The sequence below is a fragment of the Chenopodium album genome, chromosome 14 (assembly GCF_948465745.1).
Source record: "Chenopodium album chromosome 14, dcCheAlbu1.1, whole genome shotgun sequence".
Lineage (NCBI taxonomy): Eukaryota > Viridiplantae > Streptophyta > Magnoliopsida > Caryophyllales > Amaranthaceae > Chenopodium > Chenopodium album.
The window spans coordinates 40078211-40101163 of NC_137847.1; the positions used below are offsets into that span (position 1 = coordinate 40078211).

Here is a 22953-nt window from a genome sequence, read left to right on the forward strand (position 1 = left end):
TGGATATATAAATGCGTCGTACATAAGTTCTTCAGGAACTCTTCTTCTTACATGATTCATAACATGCAATTAAATCGGCGTCATCAATAATTTCATCACAATTATAAGCCCATTGGAATATAAATATCTCTTTCTCATTTTCCATCAAAGTTGTAAATATGTCTTAATATACATGGAATAAACATTGACATACACCACAATCATTGTATAGAAAGTAATGCATGCAATATGAAATATAGAAAATATGATAACATATTAAACAAATAATACAATAAGTAATGCATATAACAACTTCGAACATATGCAATGAATAATCCAGTAACCTATGACTCACACATGCATATGAACATACATAAGACTCGAAATAATGTAAGACACTGTACAGTGTGGATTTTAAAAATCCATATTTCATCGGACTTCTGGTCCATGATAAACTTTAATTATTATCATTATGTCGACATTAAAATGGACATATACTCCAGATCCCTTATTCACTAGTCCATTATATCATGCATATGCATTATTTATCGGTTCCATCATATACCGGTATCATCATATAATTCCTCAAGGTACAATTTTAATTTGCATGCTATTTTGACAATGATATCTGAATACATTTTTCATTGGTACCATCATAATTTTTCTTACATCACAAGCCATCTATTGTAAAAATTCAAATATCTACACAACTTCAAGGGTATTTCATACACCTGGTATTAATATACTATTACACTATTAAAAGTGTCAATTGCACTATCTTGCCATATATCACATCTTTATTTTGGAACCGATTATACAATCTACACTTCAGGTGTAGTGATTCAAGTATATACAATTGGAAAGCTTTATCTCAATGTGCAACATATCTTGATAACATATGGACGAAAGTTGGCTAGAAAACATTTCAAATTACCATTACATATATAGGGATCATCAGTTTAATTAATTTTTGCCAACTTACTCCAATTCTCCCCCTAAGTTGGTAAAATATCTCATATATAGGGGCATCACAATTCTTCACCAACTTGGTATACAATTTGCAATAAAATTCATTTCATGGAAGGATCATAATTAACAAAATTTATCTCTCAGAAGAATTATATTAAACAAGCTTTTATCTCTTCTAGAGAGCAATATTTCAACGGGGAAACATATGTTGTACAGTTGAATTTCCTTCTTTTCCTATTTCTTATGTGCTGGCATATAATAGTCCCAATCAAAAGAATTGTTATACAAACATAAATCACTTGCTTGTAATTCTACTAGGTGGTGATCTTCTGGATCTTTAAAGACTTAAATAATATATTTGGTGAGCTTCTGGTCACCTAATAGTTGATAATAATATATAAGTTATTTTAGTAAACTTTTGGTCACCCATTACTCTTTTATATTAAAAATCAAAACCTATTAACTCATGAAATTTTCATCAATATAAATTATTATGAATCACAATCCAAATATAGCTCAATCTCAATGTTATGTCTTGCCACTCAATTCATTTCATATATCTAACATTGAGAGAGCGTCAGCACAATATCAAATGAAACTTCAGGTTTCCATAACGGGTAATTATTAAACCCGGATGGCCTAATTGAATTATCACATCCAATCCATTCTCTAAATTTGGACTCTGGTCAGTTTTCCAACACTAGTGGTTACTTTATTAAACTTAATTTATGCATGGCCATGAATATGATGTGATATTATACCACCAACATGTGTTTCTTTATACAATTGGCAAGACAATCAATTAATATTTTATCCAATAATTACTCATACTCTACTGGAGTTTAAACTATAAACAAGTTATTTCTTCTAGAAATGTAATGTAGTTTATCACCTCCTCAAATTTGTCATTGTCAATAGTGGCTCCTTTCCTTTTCGAAGATACTTAATTATCTTTAGATTCTATTAATCTATCACACTTCAGACACGCTATAGGTTCATCAGCAATTGGTGTTGTCCTTCTAGGACATCAATTTTAATTGGAGCATTTACAATTAGTATATGATCAATGACATTTATTTATATCCATCTTCAGGATGGTATCATTTCAAAATATTTAATTAACATGTGGCCACTTCTATTTAATAAATCGTTGAAATTTAAGTTAATGTATATATCAAACTGACCATCAATATATTTTATTATTTATGTGCAAGGATTACATAAAATAATGGAATGAATACAATCTCCCCCTAACCCTTGCATATGGGGCATAAAATGAATCCAACATTAAATCTTATCTAAATTTTAAGGCATAAATTCTTTTAGCAATGCATGTATCAAGCATAATAAAATTACTCTTATAAAGTTAACTCGTAACTCTTGCCCAATTATATTAATCTCTATATTACAAATTCTTAAAACTATGAGCATAAGTAATACATTTTTCAAGTAAGTTTCCCACAATGTCATCTATCTATTGTTTAAATAAATATTGTGCAGTCATGTTTAATTTGCACATCGTATAACTTTTGCATGAATTATATTCATCACGGAAATATGCACGTATCATCTCAATCTTACAATTATTCTCATTCATTTTTGGGAGTAGTAGGAATCTTGTAATCTATGAATTATTAATACTCACCCAAAATGTGGTATCTATAATAACCACAAAAATTATGTCAACTTTTCTAAAGTTGAGATATTTTGGCTCATAATTTTAAGGAACTTCAAGTCTATGTATACAAGAGTTCCATGTTCAACTTACACATCGTTCAAACATATTCCATTTTCATGTAGGCGTATAATATCACCTATAATTGAATGAACAAAATCACAAAATCTATATTTAATATAGAAATCATGAAATTATATATGTTTTATAATATTATTAACTCAACTAATATTATGACCATGGTACCAAGTTAATGTCATATGAATAAAACTAACAAATTGTAATAAGCGTTGTAATTACTAACTACAATTCATAAATTCTCTTCACGTCTAGCTAATTAACAAAACAAATGATTTATTTTCTGAAATTCATCTTTAAACAAATACTAGCATGATTTGAAATCATCAAGAATAATAATTTATGTGGCCAATACGGTTATGACATCATCTAAGTACGAGTAATCTCACATATTATATAAGCAATATAACAATTTTCAACATCTTACCTTGTTAAGATTAGTCCACACACTTTAGTTTCCTTAAAACATACTCATCGTAGTAATGTCTGTAATCTCATACTCCGTATAAAAATATTTTGCGGTTAATATTGACAATGTCAAGATGCTCAAATTATTAACAAATACTCCGTAATATGCAAATTGTAAGTCCTAATAATAAAACATTATGATTTTCTAAGACGGAACTAGTGTCAATAAGACTTCTTTCAAAACACTTGATCTGTACATTGCATGTTTACTAGTAGATTAGAGAGAAAGATCAACTTTACAACACTTCAAGGTCAACATTAACTAACTCTCAAGGATAAGGAATAAAGACACATTAACATGATAAAGATTAGCCTTGAGTGTCAAAATGCAACGCAAGTACGAAGTATAATATATAGCAATATAAACATAAATACATAATAAACCAATAAAAGACAAACTAAACATATAATTAGCCCACGTGTATAGGATCATAGAAAGTCATGAATCATGATAGATTTGAAAATTTGATTTAACAAGTATAGTTGAACACATCAATTTGTATTGAGATATAAGATAATATTTATGGGAAAATATATATATATATATATGTTACGATATTCTTCGTATTATGTAAAATAGGGTTTGGTAGATTTCCCACTGATCTTCAATCTCTAGAAATTCTATAAGATATTGTTTGACTAGAGTTAGGCATCGTGGGTTTGTATTACATGTATATAGTGCCTTTGCTGCCTAATGAATACAAGATATGAGCATTATCAATTTTACAAAGTGCGACTGAACATAAAAACAGTAGAAGTATAATAGAGATATATAACTTAAAAACTAATTAACATAAGTATATACAACTTATATGTAATCTATAGATTAAAACACCCATCATCCAATAGACCAGTAATACTTATATCAAAACTATAACTAGAATTATAATTATTAGTTGATCCAATATAATATTGTAAATTGATAATCATACTTAAAAAATAAATCTAACCCCTAATTGATTATCATTAACCAAATGATTATAACTTCCATAGATATTATACCAATCAATCATAGTAATTAGGTCCATGATTAAACGAGAGTAGGAGACAAAACAACAACATATTGCAAACAGAATTCCAATTAAACTATCATAAGATTAAAGTTAACAACATCAGAGTCTCAGATCCGAACTCATGGAACCAAATAACCTCAATAAACCCATCACAAATGTCAAAGAGTAGTACTCAATCTACGTACGAGTATACAATGACACCCACTATTATATTTACACAATCATGCCCATCACTTGGTCATCACATGAGTTAAATACTAAAAAGGTAGCAATATGCCAAAAGCAATTAAGCAAAAACATACACAAAATAAAATAAAATTAAATTAAATTGCAAGAGCTAAAGAGACAACAAGTAAGAAGTCAGAACCTTTAAGCAAATCATAATACCAAATTATCACGAACCTTTAAAAATATTATAATACCTTAAGTAATTCCAAAGCTCATGAAAACGTCACTTACAGTATTAATTGATGCATAAACTTGCTCGCTTGATTATATGAATCGATTAACGCTTTTCATACCGGTGTAAAACTAATCTGACCCAAAGCGGATAATAGGGTTTCGAGATTCGTCTAGTATATCCAAAACAGCTTAGAGGTAATCTTAATTAATGGATTAGAGCTTTGGTGCTGATAACGTGTTGTAAAATAAAGAGAATGAGGAGAGAATCGATCAAATCAATCATTCCATTGAGTGAGGAATCAGATATATATACATGTACAATAATTAGGGTTTTCTTAGAGAACAATAAACCCTAGATCTAAAATATTCTAGAGAATATAGGAATATAATGGTCATCCACAAATATTTCATAACAAATCGAAAATTAAAACGAACAAATTGAAAATAAAAACAAAGAAATCTAAAGATGTTAACTCTAAATTGATGAAAGTACAACAAAAATAAGAAAAATCGAAAAAAAAAATAGAAATATTGCAACAAAAAATTGCAAAAAAGTCGCATGAAAATCTAAAAAGAAATCTGGAAAAAAAATCAAGTAATAAAATGAAATCAGAATTCTTTAAGAATTGATAAACTTACCAGAGTATGAATTCGTTGATGAAGATGATGAAGTTTGGCTACTTTTGAGTTTTGAGGAGAGAGAAGATGCTGAGGGGTGAGAAAATGTTGAGGAGAGAGAAGAAATAGCCTTGAGTTTTATTTGGTTCGAAAGGGAAAAAAATTATAAACAATTACAGAAATGTCATTATTAAAGGATCATTTTAGATGGTAAGATCAAAACTAATAAACGGCTAAGATTGGTTCTTATATAAGATTGAATTCTTATATAGAGGAGGGTTCTTTTATATATATATATATATATATATATATATATATATATATATATACTTCCTCTGTTTATTTTAGTTAACACTATTTGACTTTTACACTATTTACAAAGTACACTTTGAATACCCCTTTGTCAATTATAATTACATATAAAACATAGCCAAGTGGAATCTTATTTAAACGTCTCAATATATATTCTATTAATATCCACTTTTTATAAATTTACAACGTTGAGAATCATAGATATTAATCATTAAAATAGTATGTTGACAAACGTGATAAAAGGGATCAACTTTTTTTTTTTTGGTTGAAAATGTGTCAACTAAATAAAACTACAGGTAGTATGATGTTGGAGTTTTGACTAAGTACTTTGTATTCTGATTTTTTTTTTCACTTGTATAACTTTGACAATTTAAGTATTTGTGTGTTCTAATATTTTTATTTGTCAAATAAGCTATGTTTGTTTGTCGACTTAGATTGAAATTCTTGGCTCTGCCAAACCCACCGAACTTACTTCATTCACCAAACCTACTTGACTTCCAAACCCACCAGATCAACTACATTCACGAAACCAATCCGATCCACTTGACCCACTAGACCTACCAAACCATAGTACAACCGCGCGACCCACATACCCACCCCTAACACAATCCGACCCACCAAAACCTGTGAGTTGTGACCTAACCCATGGACACACCCTTAACATGTTGACCTTCTCCAACTCATCGTACCTTGGCATGCACCCATGCCATCTTGTGTCACCTCAAGCCTACCCACAACCCATGCATGACGCACCTAACTTGCCCTAACTCACCGAGTCCACACAATATGACACATCTATTTGAAGGGAAGTAAAAAAAAAAATAGGAGACCAATACGACTTAAATCCTTGTAAGGAAATGGAAGGTTGTACTACTTGAATTCCACCCCCTTTTATTTTATTACTTGTTCCATTTCTCCATGCGCGGTTTTAGGAGAAATCCCTATCTTTCCTATAAAAAGTACAAAATTACTATTATGAATAGTGTAATGCCAATCATACCCTTTAAAATGTGTATTTACATATATACCCTCATCAATATGTACAAGTTTTTTTAATGAATAGTGTTTGGACAATTATACCCTCTAAAATATTTAATTATGTATTTATTTGCTCTCATGCATTAATGTTAGTTGTCTTGGACATTTATATCCATAAACATAGTTGTTTACATATTTTTTTGTCATTAATTCTGCCAACAACTAAATTTGTGATTTTAAGACCAAGTCGAACGAGCTTCTAGATATGACTAGCTATGCAAGCGTATCGCGCGCGTCGTTAGCTACCCTAGTAATAGAAAGTAATAAAATATAAACGAAGTGGGGTTGGTGAAGCTATGAAGGAATAAAGTATGATAGTTGAGAGGAAAGAGAATCTAAAAATATTAAAGTATGATAGTTAGGGGTCCACTAAGAGAGAATAAATTAGTAAAAAATATTGTGAAAGATTTCCAAAAAAAGAAATCGAGCCAGTATTAAAGCATCGTTTAAATTAAAAGTATAGCAAGTAATAAAATATGGAGGGAGTAGAGATATAACCATTACAATTTATTGTAAAACAATCACTATAATTGCATTGTGCTTTCTTATCCATCATTCAAAACATTACTTGGCTTCTTATTTCTTCTATCATTGGTAGAATTGATGTTTGTCTAGGTTTAGCGATTCATGAATTGAATGTTTTTTTAACTTAATTTTGTTTGCCATATAAGACATTACTTTATTAGCTCTTGTCAAAACTATTTTTATTTGAACTATACGGAGTACTTCTCAATTGGATTAATATAAAGTATGAATTAATTTGAGTGCGAAATAAGAGAAACCTCCATCCTATAATATAGTTCATGTTTGTGTTTTTTCAAAGTATTTAAGAAATAGGAGGAGAAAGTGGATGAAGTATATATTAATAAAAGTGAAAATTATATTTGTAGACAAAAATTAAAGAGAAAAAGTGGAAAATAGTACAAGGCATGTGCAAAATTCAAGGGTAATGTTGAAAATGCAATGAATAAAGTTAAAAATATGAAGCTATAATAGTCTTTACTTAGTATTCAAAAATAAAAATAGAAACAATATTTTCGCTCTCCAAAATAGGAAAACAAAAAATATATTACGAGATTGAGGGAGTACAATTTTAGTCGCCAAACTACCTACAACAACCACCAACCATGCGCAAGAGTAAGCGCGTGATACACAACCTCAGCCGCGTTTTAATTTTCTCTCTCTTCCTCTCATTCCGCGAAACAGCACGTGTCAACAAACAACCACTAACCTGTAAAAACATTCCACGCGTCAAAATCCTAGAGGATATTCCGAGTTACCAAAAAGATTAAATCCTGACCGTCTATCAAAGTCAGCCCACCTTCACCACCTGACTTCGGAAGAAGTTAATCCTTTCAAGTCTCCTTTTCTCTCACTCTTCCTTCCTTTATTCTAGAGAGAGAAACTCAACTTTCTAGATAGAGAAACTCAAGAACAATTTCTACCCTTAAGGTAATTATTACTTGATTAATTTTACTTAATCATCAATTAAATTATTATTTTATTTTAATTATTACTTGATTATTTCTTTAATCATTAGTTAAACTGTTTGTTTTTGTAATTTTGATGTTTTAATTAATTCTGTTCTTTGGTTGACTTGTAATTTTGCTTTATTTTTTTGCTGAATTTAAATATTGTTTTAGCTCGTGAATTTTTATTATTTTTGATGATGCTGTTACTTGTTAGTATTTTGATGAATTAATTAGCTGAAGTATATTGAATTCTTGTGATTTTTTAAAATTTTTTTTTAATGGGTTTTGTTCTTGTTAATCGGATGTTAAGTTTGGGTTCTCTTGTTGATTTTTGTTGTTTTAAGTAATTTTTAAGAATCAATTTATATTCAATTAGTTAATTTGATATTAATTTAAGTTGGTTTTTGTGGGTTTGGGGTTTTAGTTTTCGTCTATCGGATTTTAATTTGAGGTTTTCTTGAATTTTTTTGCCTTATTTGGTGTTTTAAGCTGTATTCCTGATTGAATCAACTCAAACTAGTGATTTTTTTTGGTTATATATAGTTTGATTTTGCTACTTGTTTAGTTTCTTTCGAATTTGGGATTGGGTTACCTTGATTTTTACTTGTGCATTGTTTAATCTTGATTTTAAGTTTTTGATCTGAATTCTTATGCTTTTTAAAGAATTGTTTTGTTGTTCCTTTCCCTCCCTTTTCCGGTTGTGTGAGAATTAAGGTGTGTGGTTTAGACGCCTTATTGTATGAGCGTGCTTGTGTTGTTACCTCACTTAGTATTCTCAATCTGATTTAAGACTACTTGGCGCAGCTCTAGTTGTCCTTCTGCTCATCTTTCCTTTTCTAGTTCTGATCAAATTATTTCTGTCCAGAAATTGAGTTTTGGTGGGCTAGTAGATATATGAGCTGAGGATTTTGTATATGTGTAGTTCATAGACTCATTTGTAGGAATATTTACTATGGAATGTAGTTTGAGTTAAGTAGCTTTGCTTAAGGAGGTGTAAACACTTACAGAGTATAAAATATCAATACATTATCGAGTGAAGTGGTGGGAGTTAAGCTCATTTTAGGCTTTTGAAAGTTATGATCCCGTGCAAATGCTTAGCGCTTTGCATGTAGATTACTTCATTTGGGTGTATGTAAATTAGTAATTGTTCTTCCATGCAGGCATCAAGTTGGGAGACATCTTATTTTTTTTTTTCTTAACATACTTGGTCACTGTGCACAGCTGTACTTTGTCTCTTCTGCTTTCTCCTCTCTACATACCCTGCATGTCTTTACTCTATGTCCGTGAGCTGTAGTCTTCTAGCATTCTTAGCAGTTTTTGTTGCTTCTTTTCCCTTGCTCGTGAACCTTAAATTGATGATTAGCTGCTCTTTAAAAGTCAAAGGTTGAGTTCTTATGCTCATGTTACTGTCTTGAACTCTTGAATTGGTTCAAATTTGAAGCTTTGAGCTTGCTCAGTGAACTAAGAAAAAGGAGCTTCCTACATTATTCAGATTCTGTAACATGTTGTAACATCCCCTTGTACTCCATTATCTCTCCTATCAACTTCGACTATCTATGGTTGACTTGTATCCTTAGTGGCTTATACTTCCATTAATGGTCTCTTTGCAGCTTGTTGCTGCTAGTTGAATCTATTCTGGGGTGCATCATCCCCATTGATGCTTCTGGGTAAAGATTGTCAACTTTTCAAGCATAGAGCAAATGCCATCACTAAGGATGAAGATGAAGTCAAGTGTGTGTTGTGTGAAAGAGAAAAACTGTCTACGTGTTTGTCAAAAGTCAAGTACAATATCCAAAAGGTCTCATGTGAAGACTTCTCAGATGGCAGATGATGCTGACACTTGCTGTCAGAGCTGCCACGAAGGTAAGCGTCCTTTGAGTCCGATTGTGTAGACATTTTTTTTTAATGAGCAAGTAATCAGAAATTCATCCAAATGCTCCAAGGCCAACCCATATATTATTGTAAACTTTGGCAGAAAGTTTCATACTTATTACCTTAAACCTTTTTTTTTAGTTTGATTTAACCTTATTTTATTCTTGTTTGAAGACATATCCCCTAGAGCTGGTTTACCATTGCAGCATGATTGATGAAAGCCACAAAATAATTCAACTGAATGAAATTTTGAGGTTTGTAGGAGTTATTCTTTTATTAAGATGGGAATTTGAAGGAGAATAAGTTCCAAGTATGATGAAGCAGTTACTGCTGTTGATTGGTATTCTGTCCTTTAGGAGTGAAGCAATGACTTTAGGATGGGAGTTATATATTATATTGTTGGAAAGTTTAAACTGGTGTGCCTATCATAGTCTTGAAGAGATACGTAACTGACATGGCAGCTCTGTTTGACACCTCAAGAAAATATATATTTGTGCAGCTCATGTAGGAAACTTTAGCTTTACACATTGAAATCTTAGCTTGTGACCCATATATGATGTGTGGCACATTATGCCCTTTGAGCTGAATAAATTATTTGTCGATAAACTCTGATATGTTTACACAATGACTAGGAGAGAGGTTTTCTCTTGGCTATTACAAATTTGCTGACTTTCTTATGTCTCTCATTTGTGTTCATGGACAAAGTTTTCATGATAGCATCAAGATATGTACATTACCATAATTCTTTTGAAGAGGCTTCTTCTCCTTGGCTACATTTTCACTTGAATTAAACTATAATTAGAGCTAGAGAGTCCTCTTATTAGGATTTGTATCTATTAAATTCTTTATACTTCCTCAATTCCTATGTTTCTTTTAAATTGCATATTTTTTGTAATCAGTATGACCAAATTCTAGTATTAGCCTTAGCTGAACATTTAATTGCCTTCTTTCCTCATAATTACCCTCTCTCCTTATCCTTCCCTCTCACCCTCCCCCCTGCATATTAACCTTCCCTCCAGTCTCAGCCTTCCTGTCCATTGATGGTGTAGCCTCCTAAGCCCTAACATGAGATTTGAAATTTGACCTCTATCTTATTTCTCTGCAACCCTTTCACTGGTGGTACACCAATGAGAATTACCAAGTTGAAGAAAGAGATACATCTCTGACGAGTCATGGACTCATAGTGAGAGAGTATTTAAGTTGATATGACCTAACTTTCTTCGACATTAATCTCCACAAAGGAAGACAAAGAGAGGGAGGATGGGAGCAGATCTAGGTAATTATTTTGCAAACTCTGTTGAGTTGTGAGCCAAGAAGGATGAATTCGGCTAATTATGGGAAATGTTTAACCAATTACAGACCCTGACTCTTTTGATCTTCTTTCTTCTGTTGATTTAACTTCGGGGAGCTGTTCGGTTGAGTTAACAACAATGATAGGGGTGGGAGGTGGGGTTTGGCCTGTTGGGTTGAGGCCAGTTTAGGTGGACGAGAGAATTAAGGCTGGGCTGCTTGTGGTGGGTGGTGGGTACAAATTGTGTAGGGAGTCCTTGTTGGTGGTGGTTGAGGCTTAAAGAGGGTAGTCTGCTGGATGGGAGGTCTGTTTAGGAGAAGGTATTGCTTGTAATACTATAAATGTCATGTGGATTGTTAATTGCTCTTGTTGATTATGTCAGCCAAATGCCCCTTGCACTCTTTCTCTCTTCTACCCTAGAAAATGTGCAGTTTCTGTGGTTGCTATTTAATAAAAAACAGAAGTATAAACATTCATATGAAATGACATTTTAGTCTCTAAGTTTTACATGATATATTGAAAAATATTAATCTTCTTAAGATAATTTCTTCAAGTTTATATATCCTATATGTAGAACTTAGAATTTCGGATGTTTATTCTAGTAAATAAAATAATTTGGTAGCATTTAGGATGAGCTTAAGTTGTTGATTGCTTTACCGCTATTTTTTTTTTTTTTTTTTACTGTGGAGATATGAAGCTAAACCTAGCTTGTAGATTTGCTAGTATTACTAGTAAACTGAAGTTCATATAATTCATGATCAAAATTGGATGTAAAATTGTGATATATCACTCAACCATTGCGGGTTTGCGGTGCATTATTGATCCCAAATATACTACCACCGATAGCAATATTCATAAACAAGGGGTATTGAGTATTGTTTGCAAAAGACTAAGGAGACTATTGAAAAAGGAAAACAGATGACTATTGTAAGATAGGACTGAAATTAGAATTACAGTAAATTCTCTATATTGAGCACAGCAGAACCAAATTAGAACAAAAGATGTTTTATCTAGTCTGTAGGCCAGGAGTCCTTATCTATTGGTGAAGTGAGTGAAGGTCTAAGTAGGGCTGGCATAAGATATTTGTGCTGGTCTGACTTGAATGTAAATACATGTATACTTTTAATTGAGTAGGAACTTTTATACATCAATATGTTTTCAATTCTTCAATTAGAAGTCTAGCTAATGATTTTGTGATGGCAAGTGAAATAGTGCTAAATAGTAATATGTGCAATTGTTGAAACTTGCCATCCAACTCCGAGCTTATATATGATATTGGTATCTATTTGCTATATTTTAGTAGCTTGTTTATCTGTCTTTAAAACCATTTTTAGAAATTACTTCATATTTTAGGAAGACGGATAACGTATCTATCAGCTTCTGTTCTCCTAGGACCACCTTTAATTTTTAAATGTATTCCAAAATATTCGTGGTCACATGGTCATCTATGTTTTATTTGTACAGTGTCTCCAAGCAGTGAATCAAATAATCAAGACACTGGAGCTACCAACTCCGATGAATGGCAAAGCTGTGAAGACATCTTCAAACAGTTAGCTACCTCTTTCAGTGATTCTGCAGTGACTGAGGGAATGGTAAGTCATAGTAAATCTAATATACTAATCTGATCTTTTCTTGAAATAGTGCAATTAAGTCAGTGGTGGATCCAGGAAAATTTTGTCAAACCTTGAAATATTTAAATATATTTAAGTCTAGATATACAATAAAATCCAAATATTTTGGTCCAAAATCCCTATTACAACCAAATAATTTGGGTTTGTAGTTGATGCACTTGCAATAACAAAAAAATGAAAATTTTTAAGGTAATTTAGAATGTTCATTAAGACATTAAGCAGTATTAATTCTTGTAAAATGGAGGTCAGGGCAACTTAGGATATCAGCAAGATAAGGGTGAAGATTTCAAAAAAATAGTACTAGGAAAATAAAGTACAATTGCTGGGGCAGATGGCTTGAACGCGCGACCAAGGGGAGAGTTTAGCAAAGCAATTTGCGCAGAGCTTTTCGACCACTGATGCATTTCTCTGTAATCACTTCATTTATGCACGCATTTCCTTGTAACTGTATCAATTATTTTCTTTTAGTTATTTGCGATTTTTTCTCTTAGTATGGGTTCAGCTGAACCCGTACTAGATCCGTCCCTGAATTAAGTGTTAGCGTTGCTATAGATGCTGAAATATATAAATGCCGCTTACACTAATTGGGCATGGAGTATTTGAGCTTGGTTTGTGAATAGAGGTTTTCTATTTGTTTGTTTCATTTTCGGCTCTATTCAGCTAAACAATGTCAATAAGAATATGAAAATGTGGTACCAAGCTTTGCTATATCAGAAAACCTGTATAGCTTTCTTTGTGACCTTGGTTGATTGTTAGAGACTGATTTTCTGGTTTGTATATTTTAATGAATAAGAGGAAATTATAAGATGATAGCTTGGAAATTTGATTGATAATGGCAAAAGAAGTTGCAAAATGATAAAGTTAATAGCTTGAGGGTATTACTCTTAAAAACTTGAGGTTACCATTCTGTCTCATTCCACATTACAAATCTCATACCCTCTACTGCTATACTACTACTCCTTATATAATCAAGCAAGCTACACTAGAAACAAGACATCTCCAATGGTGTGACTTAACTTTGAGTATAAAAATATAAAATGAGTTGTTTTTCACACCCAATGGTGATATCCAACTCACTTCTCAATTTAGCAAATCATGTGATATATAATTTTCCAATGGTGAGACTCTTAAGTATACTAATGTCATTTTCTAATATGGCCCACTACATCCAATTAAATAAACAATTTTATGTTTTTACAAAAACATTAAAAGTTAAATAGATAAATAAACCAATATACAACTGATAAGGGCCCTTTTTTTTTAGTATCTAAACTTAGCAACTTTCTTTTTGAGTATCTAAGTTTAGATATCAACTTGTTGGTATCCTTTACAAAAAATACTCTCTCTCTCCTAGAAAAACTCCAATGAGTCTCACCATTGGAGATTGTCTAATGTTAAATAACTTTGTCACTATTCTACAGAGTAGCAAACCAGCAGGCTTTTGTTACTCCTCTTAGTGTTTCATTGATGAGTTTTGTCCAATAGTGCCTTGCTGTTCTCTGCATCCCATTTCACTTAGGTGGCAGTCCCATTGAGTCTATCACATAGATTCTTTAATTACTTTCTATGATCTATAGGCTGAATTCAATTTTAAGCTGGGAGAAGCATGCTCAGATCAAAGAACTGTGGTTGATGTCGATTATATTTGTGGACCTTGTTGAATGGAAGTTTATGCAAGAGATACTTTACCATACATGTGGGGTAGAATTATACTCTAATCATAAAGATGTACTTTAAAAAATATAGGTTCTGCCCTGTTGGCTGGTGCAATGATTAAATTCCTAATTGCCCTTATCTTTTGGAAATCATGGGTCAATGGAAATTTTTTGTATGTTTGACTTTCAGTGGATGTTGGTGACTTGGTGTAACTTGTATGCTTTTTAACTTTGATTAACCTCTTTCACAACTTGTAAGATTTGGCATAAATCTTTTCTGTATTGATGTCCAGACATTCATTTTTGGTTAATAGATTTTGTAATTTGATCTCCATACCATTAGGTTTATAATTCTACATGTAGGAACTGTTGGATTAACACTTCAGTTAGATATCCATATCTTGGATGAAACCATTGTACTAACAGTGATTCAGAATGCTTATTAAACCAGATTACTGCGATATGAATAGAGAAAGCAACATTGTGATGTATTTTACATTTACAAGGCTAAACCTTGTTAATCTTTGTTTGACCCTTTTTTTAGTCCTTGTTACTTTCATTTGTTCCTAATGTGCGTTTAGTGTATCTGGGCCATCATTTTTAATATATGCTAGTGTATTGTGTATACGTGATTCTAATAGCATGGTTCCCTTAAATGTGATTTCCTTGCTTTTGATATGGTCTTGTTGTAGATGTTCATGAATATATGATTTTCAATGCAGGAATTACCCCCAGTCTCATGCTCCACAAATTTTGGAACAATTTTCTCGCCCACTTTCTATCAATTCGATGTTCGGGATATACCTAATTCTTACTATAACACAGGTACAAGTTTACTCCTTACTGTTATTGCTGAAAAAAATTTAGGGGCCGTTTGGTTGGGGTTAATCATCAAAGGGAATGGGAATCAACTGCCCTCATTCCCTTTGTTGTTTGTTAGACCATTTTTCCCATTCCCTTTACCCTCTTCATTCCCCCAAATCCCTCTAACTTCATTCCCCACCCCCCTAGGTATTTCCATTCCCATTCCCTACCCACCTTTACACCACCACACCACCACATCACCACCTTTACACCTACCAACACCACCGGAAAACCAACCGCCGCCCTCTCCTCCCCCGCAAAAACATCCCACAGCCCCCGCAAAACCCTAGAAACCCCTCCCTATCCCCGTAAAACCGCCGTCCAGCCCTCCCACCACCCTCGAAACCCTAGCGGATAGGGAGGGGTTTCTAGGGTTTTGCGGGCTGTGGGATGTTTTTGCGGGGGAGGGGAGATGTGTGAGGGCGCGAGGAGCGACGGTGAGAGGCGGGGGAGGTGCGGCGGTGGTCGAAGAGTGGTGGAGGAGGCGAGGCGGTGGTCGGCGAGTGGTGGAGGAGGCGCGGCGAGTGATGGAGTGGCTGGGTGGTGGCTGGAAATTGTGGGAAGTGAAGCAATGTGGTGGTGGTGTGGTGGTTGGACTGGTGGCTGTGTTTCCTTTGTTATTCAAAACAAACAACACCCCAAATTTGGGGGATTTTCATTCCATTCCGATTCTTTCCCTTTGTTCATTCCATTCCAATTACCCTCTGCGAACCAAACGGCCCCTTATTATGATGCAGGCTGCTGAAATATGATTCCCTTTTGCCATTTGTTTTCTACTCCTTACTTCCACTCATCTGATCAATTCTTTATGTATGATAGTTGTAGTAGCAATATGACTCAATTACTGATCTAGTTTACAAAACACAGAAAAGGTTTTTTTTTTTTTTTTTTTAATTTTTTATTATATTTTTTTTTATAGAACTAACAATAATCGGACTGTTTTTGCTAAACCCATTCACTGGATAGGAGAATGACCAGTGAAGCATAAAGGCTAACTGAGTAGCTAGGATTTTTTTGTTAAAAGCTTTTGTCTGTGTGCAACCATAGTTATGCTTTTGTCTGTGGCTCAAAGAATTTTATTGAAGTTAGTCAGCTAGATAGGTGACCTCTGCACAATCTTCTTCATATTTTACTCTAGAATCTATAGTTGTTGAATGCTCAAGGTCTACTGTTCTTTTGTACAGGAGTCAATATTGATTCAGATCCATTTCAATTTAGCGTGGCAGAAGAAAGTGATGGTAATAGTGGAAGTTCATCTGACTATCGAACTTGCAACATTTCAGATTTCTACATTTCAGACATGATTCTTGCAGGTTCAACATTTGATGGGAGTTTCATGAGTGATAACATTGCTGAGAAGCTCACAATTCCTGCGCATGAGGTTGCAGACTCTAATGTCTTCTTTGATGGTACTGAACGACACATGACTTTGCCCTTACTTAGTGATTCTGCGGAATTGAGCGAAATTCTCCATTCACGACCATCTGAAGAAGCAAAAATGGACTCTGATGATTCAAGCTTTTTGTTAGCTATTCATCAGATTTGTCCTGGTGAACAAGAAGCAGATCATAGATCTTGTGATGATTCCGACGAGGCACAGTATTTTGATCCTCATTCATTCATTAGAAACTTGCCTGACCTATCAGAGGTTGTACCTAGTACTCGGCCAACTATTTTTCCAAAAGAATCACGGGAAAAAAAGCCTGTTACTTTGGTTCTTGATTTAGATGGTGAGTTTCTTTGTTTTCAACGTGTCAAATTCTTGTAATTCATAATACATGTACATGAATTTATTTTTCCTGTTATATTCTGAAATATTTGATTAGTTAGAAGTGGCTATAATCATGGAAATGAGTGGGGAAATTGTTTAATTTTCGAGCTTAGCTGAATTTGGTTTTCTGGCTTTGCAAAATAAATGGACTGTAGACTTGGTAAAGGAAATAGTTTGCTCGTGGATCTAAGCTGAACTTGGTTTTTTGGCTTTGCAAGATAAATGGACTGTAAACTTTTTAATATTTATAGTTAATCCTGACACGTGTACATATATGACTAATAAGTGTAAGGTAGACCTCCCAAGATCCCTGCTGCAGTGGAATTAATCATATGTCTTCTTGTGCCAATGAGCGCGTCCCTCCTGCTTAGAGTAATTTCGATTCAAATAACACTGTTTCTAAACTTTAAAGTTCACTTCAGTAAATTACAATGACTTCCATTTTTGCAGAAACCCTTGTCCATAGTACATTGGATCATTGTGAAGATGCAGATTTTACATTTACAGTTTTCTTCAACATGAAAGCTCATACTGTGTATGTGAAAGAAAGGCCTCAACTTCGGCCTTTCTTGAAGAAAGTGGCAGAGATGTTTGAAATTATTGTTTTCACTGCTAGTCAAAGTATATATGCAGAACAACTTTTGGATATACTGGATCCTGATGGGAAGCTCATCTCTGGTCGAGTTTATCGGGAATCATGCATTTTCTCCGAAGGAAGCTATACTAAAGACTTGACAGTGTTAGGTCTTGACCTTGCTAAGGTTATGATTGTAGATAACTCTCCTCAGGTATTTTATGGACCAAATTCTCCTATCAGTTCTGTGGTGTGAGACCATATCCTGCTGTCCTGCCCCTTATTTCTCCATTATTCTTTGCTGTTTTTGCTTGATTTTTGTCTTTTCTTCCAGATCAGATTTATATTGCTTAAATCCTGTATGGTGGGAATTTATCTGGAAGTCATACTGTAGTTTTATTCTATCTTTTATTTATTTATATTTTTGTGTGGGGAAAAAAAAAAGGGGGGGGGGGGGGGGGTTAACCATTGTATTGAATGACTGTGCTGTTTATCAAGCTTTACGACCTAGATTTGAAGTATCCTCTCACCTTTAATAAGTTAAGGCATCAACTTGTATTTTTGAAAGAGTAGACTGGGGCAAATTTAAAATTGGTTTATGCTGAAGAATGAGAAACCAGTAACTTGGTCAAGTAGCTTGACCGTAACCAAGTAATTGTTTTGACACTATCTCTGTTGTGCTGTCAGGTTTTCAGGTTACAAGTAAATAATGGAATTCCAATAAAGAGCTGGTTTGATGACCCATCTGACAACGAGCTTATGTCACTAGTTCCTTTCCTGGAGACCTTGGCTGACGTCAATGATGTGCGCCCTCTTATTGCAAAGAGATTCGGTAACAAGGAATAAAAACCCCTTGTTCTCTCTTTATATTTGAGTTCATCGCTGATTAACTCTTTCATCAACCATTTTTGCAAAAGCAAGCACCAGTCAGATGCTCCATTTTTATATCTTTCTTGCTATAATTTTCATAAAGTAATTAGGTTTATGCTTGAGGTAGGTTTACTGTCTGTCATTCCTTTCTTCTCCTGGCTAATAACCTGTGTTATATGATTGATTCCCAAGGTAGTTCCAGGAACTCTTTTTAATTATGTTCTTGTACAGATAAAGATGCTATTATTTTGCTTGAATTTGTAAATAATTTGGAAGTATTCTTTAGTCCTTTATGAACCATTAAAAATCATTGATAGACATGCCTAAAGATGATTTTTTTGGGTATGATAGAATTTAAATCAAACATGGATATCATTTTGATTCAGAGAAGTTATGAAATAGTGGCTCAAATAGTCATATGTATTTGTTTTAATTTCAATAATAAGGCAGCACAATATATTGAAGTGGTTTTTGCTTGGAAAATATTTGAACATAGCTTCCTTCCACTAACCTTTGGGATGCAGTTTTGTTTATGTACATGCCCATTCCCATTGTCCACTAGTCTTGGAAGGAAAAAGATAAATAAAAGAGGGGGGCAGGGGGGAGATGCAAGTAAAATGTAGGCTAAAGATACATGGAAGAACATAGAGAAAGCACAACATTAGTCTTGCCAAAAAAAAAAAAAAAAAAAAATGAAAGAAAGTAAAAAAGAAGGAAAAAAAGAAGAGAGGGAGATGAAATAATGAAAGTATATTGGAGGCTAAAAAAACTTGGAAGAACATAGAGAAAGCATAAAATGGGGAAACTATATTTAGCTTATCACGTTGTTCCTATGAATTTTGAGTTTCCATCTTTCTATTTGCTAACTTTTGTCTTGTGCTTTTTTATTTATGAATCACTCCCCTTTGGAGAGGGGGGGGGGGGGGGTGTTGGTGAAGTGTTCTCGTATGCACAATAAGCAAGGATAATCTGCAACTGTAAATACAGATTTTTTGACATACAACTGTATAAGAGCACCAGTTTGAATTTTGTTTATTGACTTAATATTAGCACGCATAGACATAAAAGAAGTGTTAAGAAATCATTCATTGACAAGTTAACCCCTTTATGAATGTATGATATCACAAGTGACAAAATTTATTCTTAAGAGTAGCTTCTTGTCAAAATAAGTTATTGAAACATGATCATGATGGCATTATGGTGATAAAATTACCCAGGGTAGGGATAGAATCATGCAGTCAAGCTTTCTTGCTAGCTTGTGTGCATAGAGGAGGTACACTTCTTAAGGTAAGTAGCCCTTTTAAGCCTTAAAAGTGGCCATTTTTTTTGGTGGGCAAAGGCGGGGATGAAAACTCTTCCTTACTCAGACAATGGTATATGGGTGAGGTTCAAGTTATTCTTTCAAATAGTAGTTCCTAGCGGTGATTGTCAGAGGCTTGGTGTCCCTATACAGTCAGGAGGTGGCTCTGGTTTACAAATCTAATCCCTTACGGAGACTTAAGATGTTGCTCTTGTTTGATTGTGCTCTTTATACTGCTCAAATCCAAGCCTTATGCCATGAAAGTACTGCTTGAACCAAGTCTGTCAAAACTATGTCGATATGTGGTGGCTTACTCTTTGTTAGGGTGTTAATGTTAGAGAAATGGTGGGTATCATCGTGAGAATAATTAGATAAAAGATGTAAAGTTGAGGTTTCTGTCCACAAATCCCTTGTCAGCACCTCTTTTTTAGGTGTTCAAGAATTTTGATTGGTACAGCACCACACAGCTGTTGAAGGGCTCTGGATTTTCCGAGAAAAACAAGATTTACCTGCTACTGATGTAAGATTTCTTGTTATTGTTACACTGTCTATATGATATATGGTCATTCTTTTCTATGTGATCTGGTGACTGCATGCTTCTTTTATCTGTACTATTGTCTTTACTATGTGTAGGATCAAAGGCCTAATGGCCGTTCAGTTATAGTAATATTAATACACTGGTGAGTTTACAAGTTCAGCCTTAGGCTAATATAAGTTGGCAAGTACAACATTGAAATCATTTGAGATGCTATCTTAAATATTTATAACTGTAGAGTGAGTTTACCAACCCTGTGCTTGCTTTCCTAGCTTAAGAGTATGGATGTTTGGTCTCTAACTCTCTACATTCCCTTTTTTTTTTTTTTAAATCAACTTCAGGACTTGTATCTGACTCAATTTTTCCTGGTTTACTTTTTGTGCTTGCTACTAAGCCTTTCTATTTCCTTGAGAAGTTTCTTTTAATGCTGTGATTGTGATCACTAGGTTCAATGAGGTAAATTTGGCCTGCCCAGTAGACCTTGATGGTTGGAGTTGTAGTCTTTGTATATGCCTAGTAGGACTGAAAGAAGAATTCTAGAGAGTAACTTTTCTGGATAATGCTATATAAGGATAATATGGCGTGTCTTAGAATGTGGTTATCTAGGAATGGATCCTTAGAAATTGAATTTCCGAGACCCTTTTCTTATAGTTTTTATGTAAAAATGTGGAACAATATAATTTAGGTATCAGCCTATCAGGTGAAGAATTCCATAACCCTGTTGGATTTATGAGTATTTAACACAGTTACAAAGTCAAAGTACAGAATTAATATATGCACATTGAGGGAGTGCTCACTGGATGTTTTATGAAAGCTTGTTGTTTGCAGTTCAGCCCTGATTATTCTCTTCAGAGGGACGGAGGGAGAGAGAGAGAGAGAGAGAGAGAGAGAGAATACACGACGAAGGCTATGGAAAGAGAGAGAGAGCAATACATGACGCAGGCTATGGATTTGGGTGATTACATGTCGAGGACATAAGTTGCTTGTGCAATGGTATGTTTCCTGATGCTCCATTCAACTATAGAAGCTTTTTGGTAAGTGGTGTGGAGCTATATGGCATAATGTAAAGGGGATTATCATTGTAATATCTGCTGATTAAGGGTAATAGCCTTTTGCTGTTGAAGAAGAGTTGAAAGTTACTGGAAATCATTGTTATATCTACTGATTGCAGTGCTTTCCTGAGTAGAGTAGAGTGTTTTATAATGTGTATGGACTGTATTAATGACTAGAATGCTGTTATATGAACCAATATTAGGTCAGTTACACCAAAAAGTCCCATGTCTAATGAATTTATCTTAGGTTCTCAACTTGTCGTGATTCGACTGACATTTTTACTGGTCTTCTTTTCTTGATGAAGATTCATGAGAGACAGGCCTGTTCTTAGTAGCAGAGGCCAACTGATCTGTAACTCTGTAAGTTTAAAAGATTTGACAGAACCTAAATTTCATAGTTTACTAGCTTGCATGCCTTATTGCAGGTTTATATAGGGATGTTAATGGACTGGCTGCTTATGCAAATACTACCTTACTAGGTACGCCAAGTTCAAATTTCCTGTCATTTCTGCTGAATCCTCATAATGCTGATGGTTGTTAGCATTTTGTTATGCTTCCCTGCTATTTGTCTTGTTTTACTTTTAATATTGCTCAATTCCAGAAAGAAACCACAGTCTTTACAACCTTTCGTCTTTATTGCGATTGCCCAATTTTGGGCTGCAATTCCTGCGGCCAACAGGATATTGTAATTTAGATTACAGAAGTTACTACAATCTTTTTCTGATGGGAAATTCTTTAAAATTATGGTTATATCAGTGTTTTTATTCAGTTCTGTAATTTGATTTGTGGACATAAGGCTTATTCACAAGCTTCTCATCTTGGTTAGTTGATCTAAATTCTTTTCTGTATTTTTATGCTCTAGCCAAATGTATAATTTGCTTGGCTTAGTTATTTTATACGCAGGTGGTTCTTTCCATATTTTTATTATCATTTTTATTATGTGCGTGGTCGAGAATTGTTGATCATGTGAGACAATATATTATTCGGTTCTGTAACGACTCTTATTTAGCCATTTTAGGTATGTGGCAAACTCAAGTATCGAACAAGTAAATAAGTAATCAAGCCAAATTACCTGTTCCAATCAGTTAACCAAGCCAAAAAAAATAAATAGAAAAATAAAAAAAATTAAAATTAAAATTAAAATAAAAATTAAAGAGGAAAATTAAAATCATGACATATTAATGTAGGGTACTAAATTTTGCATGTTTATTGTTAATCGAGTTAACATAAAAGTTGGGTACTAAACTCTTCCTCTCTATCCTCCATAGAAGTGTACTCTGACTCCATTAAAGTAGCCTGAAAACTCTCTCTCCATTGAAGCAGTTTCCCAGTAAAGATGTTTTTACTTTTAATGATCGAATAAGAATGATTAGCAACTTATGAAAACCAGCTTGTATGATTCAAGTAGGAAGAGAATTCAGTATAATTTGATGAAATTGCAAGAATCACTATGGGATAGAGATCATGCATAAGGGACATGGGAACAAATTTAACTGTCTCCCCCAATAGTTAGG

At 33.6% G+C, this 22953-nt stretch overlaps 1 protein-coding gene across 2 annotated transcripts; it reads left to right on the forward strand.

Annotated features, from left to right (window-relative positions):
- The first annotated feature begins 7890 nt into the window (after positions 1 to 7890).
- LOC145580236 (uncharacterized) lies at positions 7891 to 22593 on the forward strand. Of its 2 annotated transcripts, XM_081637660.1 has the most exons (8): positions 7891 to 8004; positions 9635 to 9887; positions 12652 to 12779; positions 15196 to 15298; positions 16522 to 16575; positions 16651 to 17067; positions 17559 to 17896; positions 18370 to 22593. In XM_081637660.1, exons 2-8 carry the CDS (start codon positions 9725 to 9727, stop codon positions 18526 to 18528), a joined length of 1362 nt encoding a protein of 453 aa, XP_081493786.1. In that variant the 5' UTR covers positions 7891 to 8004; positions 9635 to 9724; the 3' UTR covers positions 18529 to 22593. The 2 variants fall into 2 exon arrangements, with proteins under 2 accessions (XP_081493786.1, XP_081493785.1); XM_081637659.1 differs by having other exon boundaries at positions 16522 to 17067.
- Positions 22594 to 22953: the final 360 nt, after the last annotated feature.

Excerpts from the sequence above, each read along its gene's own strand:
- LOC145580236 (XM_081637659.1), top strand. The coding sequence starts at position 9,725 with ATGCCATCACTAAGGATGAAGATGAAGTCAAGTGTGTGTTGTGTGAAA. Across the intron at positions 9,888-12,651 it reads CTGTCAGAGCTGCCACGAAG|TGTCTCCAAGCAGTGAATCA; the intron begins GTAAGCGTCCTT and ends TTATTTGTACAG. Across the intron at positions 17,068-17,558 it reads TTTGGTTCTTGATTTAGATG|AAACCCTTGTCCATAGTACA; the intron begins GTGAGTTTCTTT and ends CCATTTTTGCAG.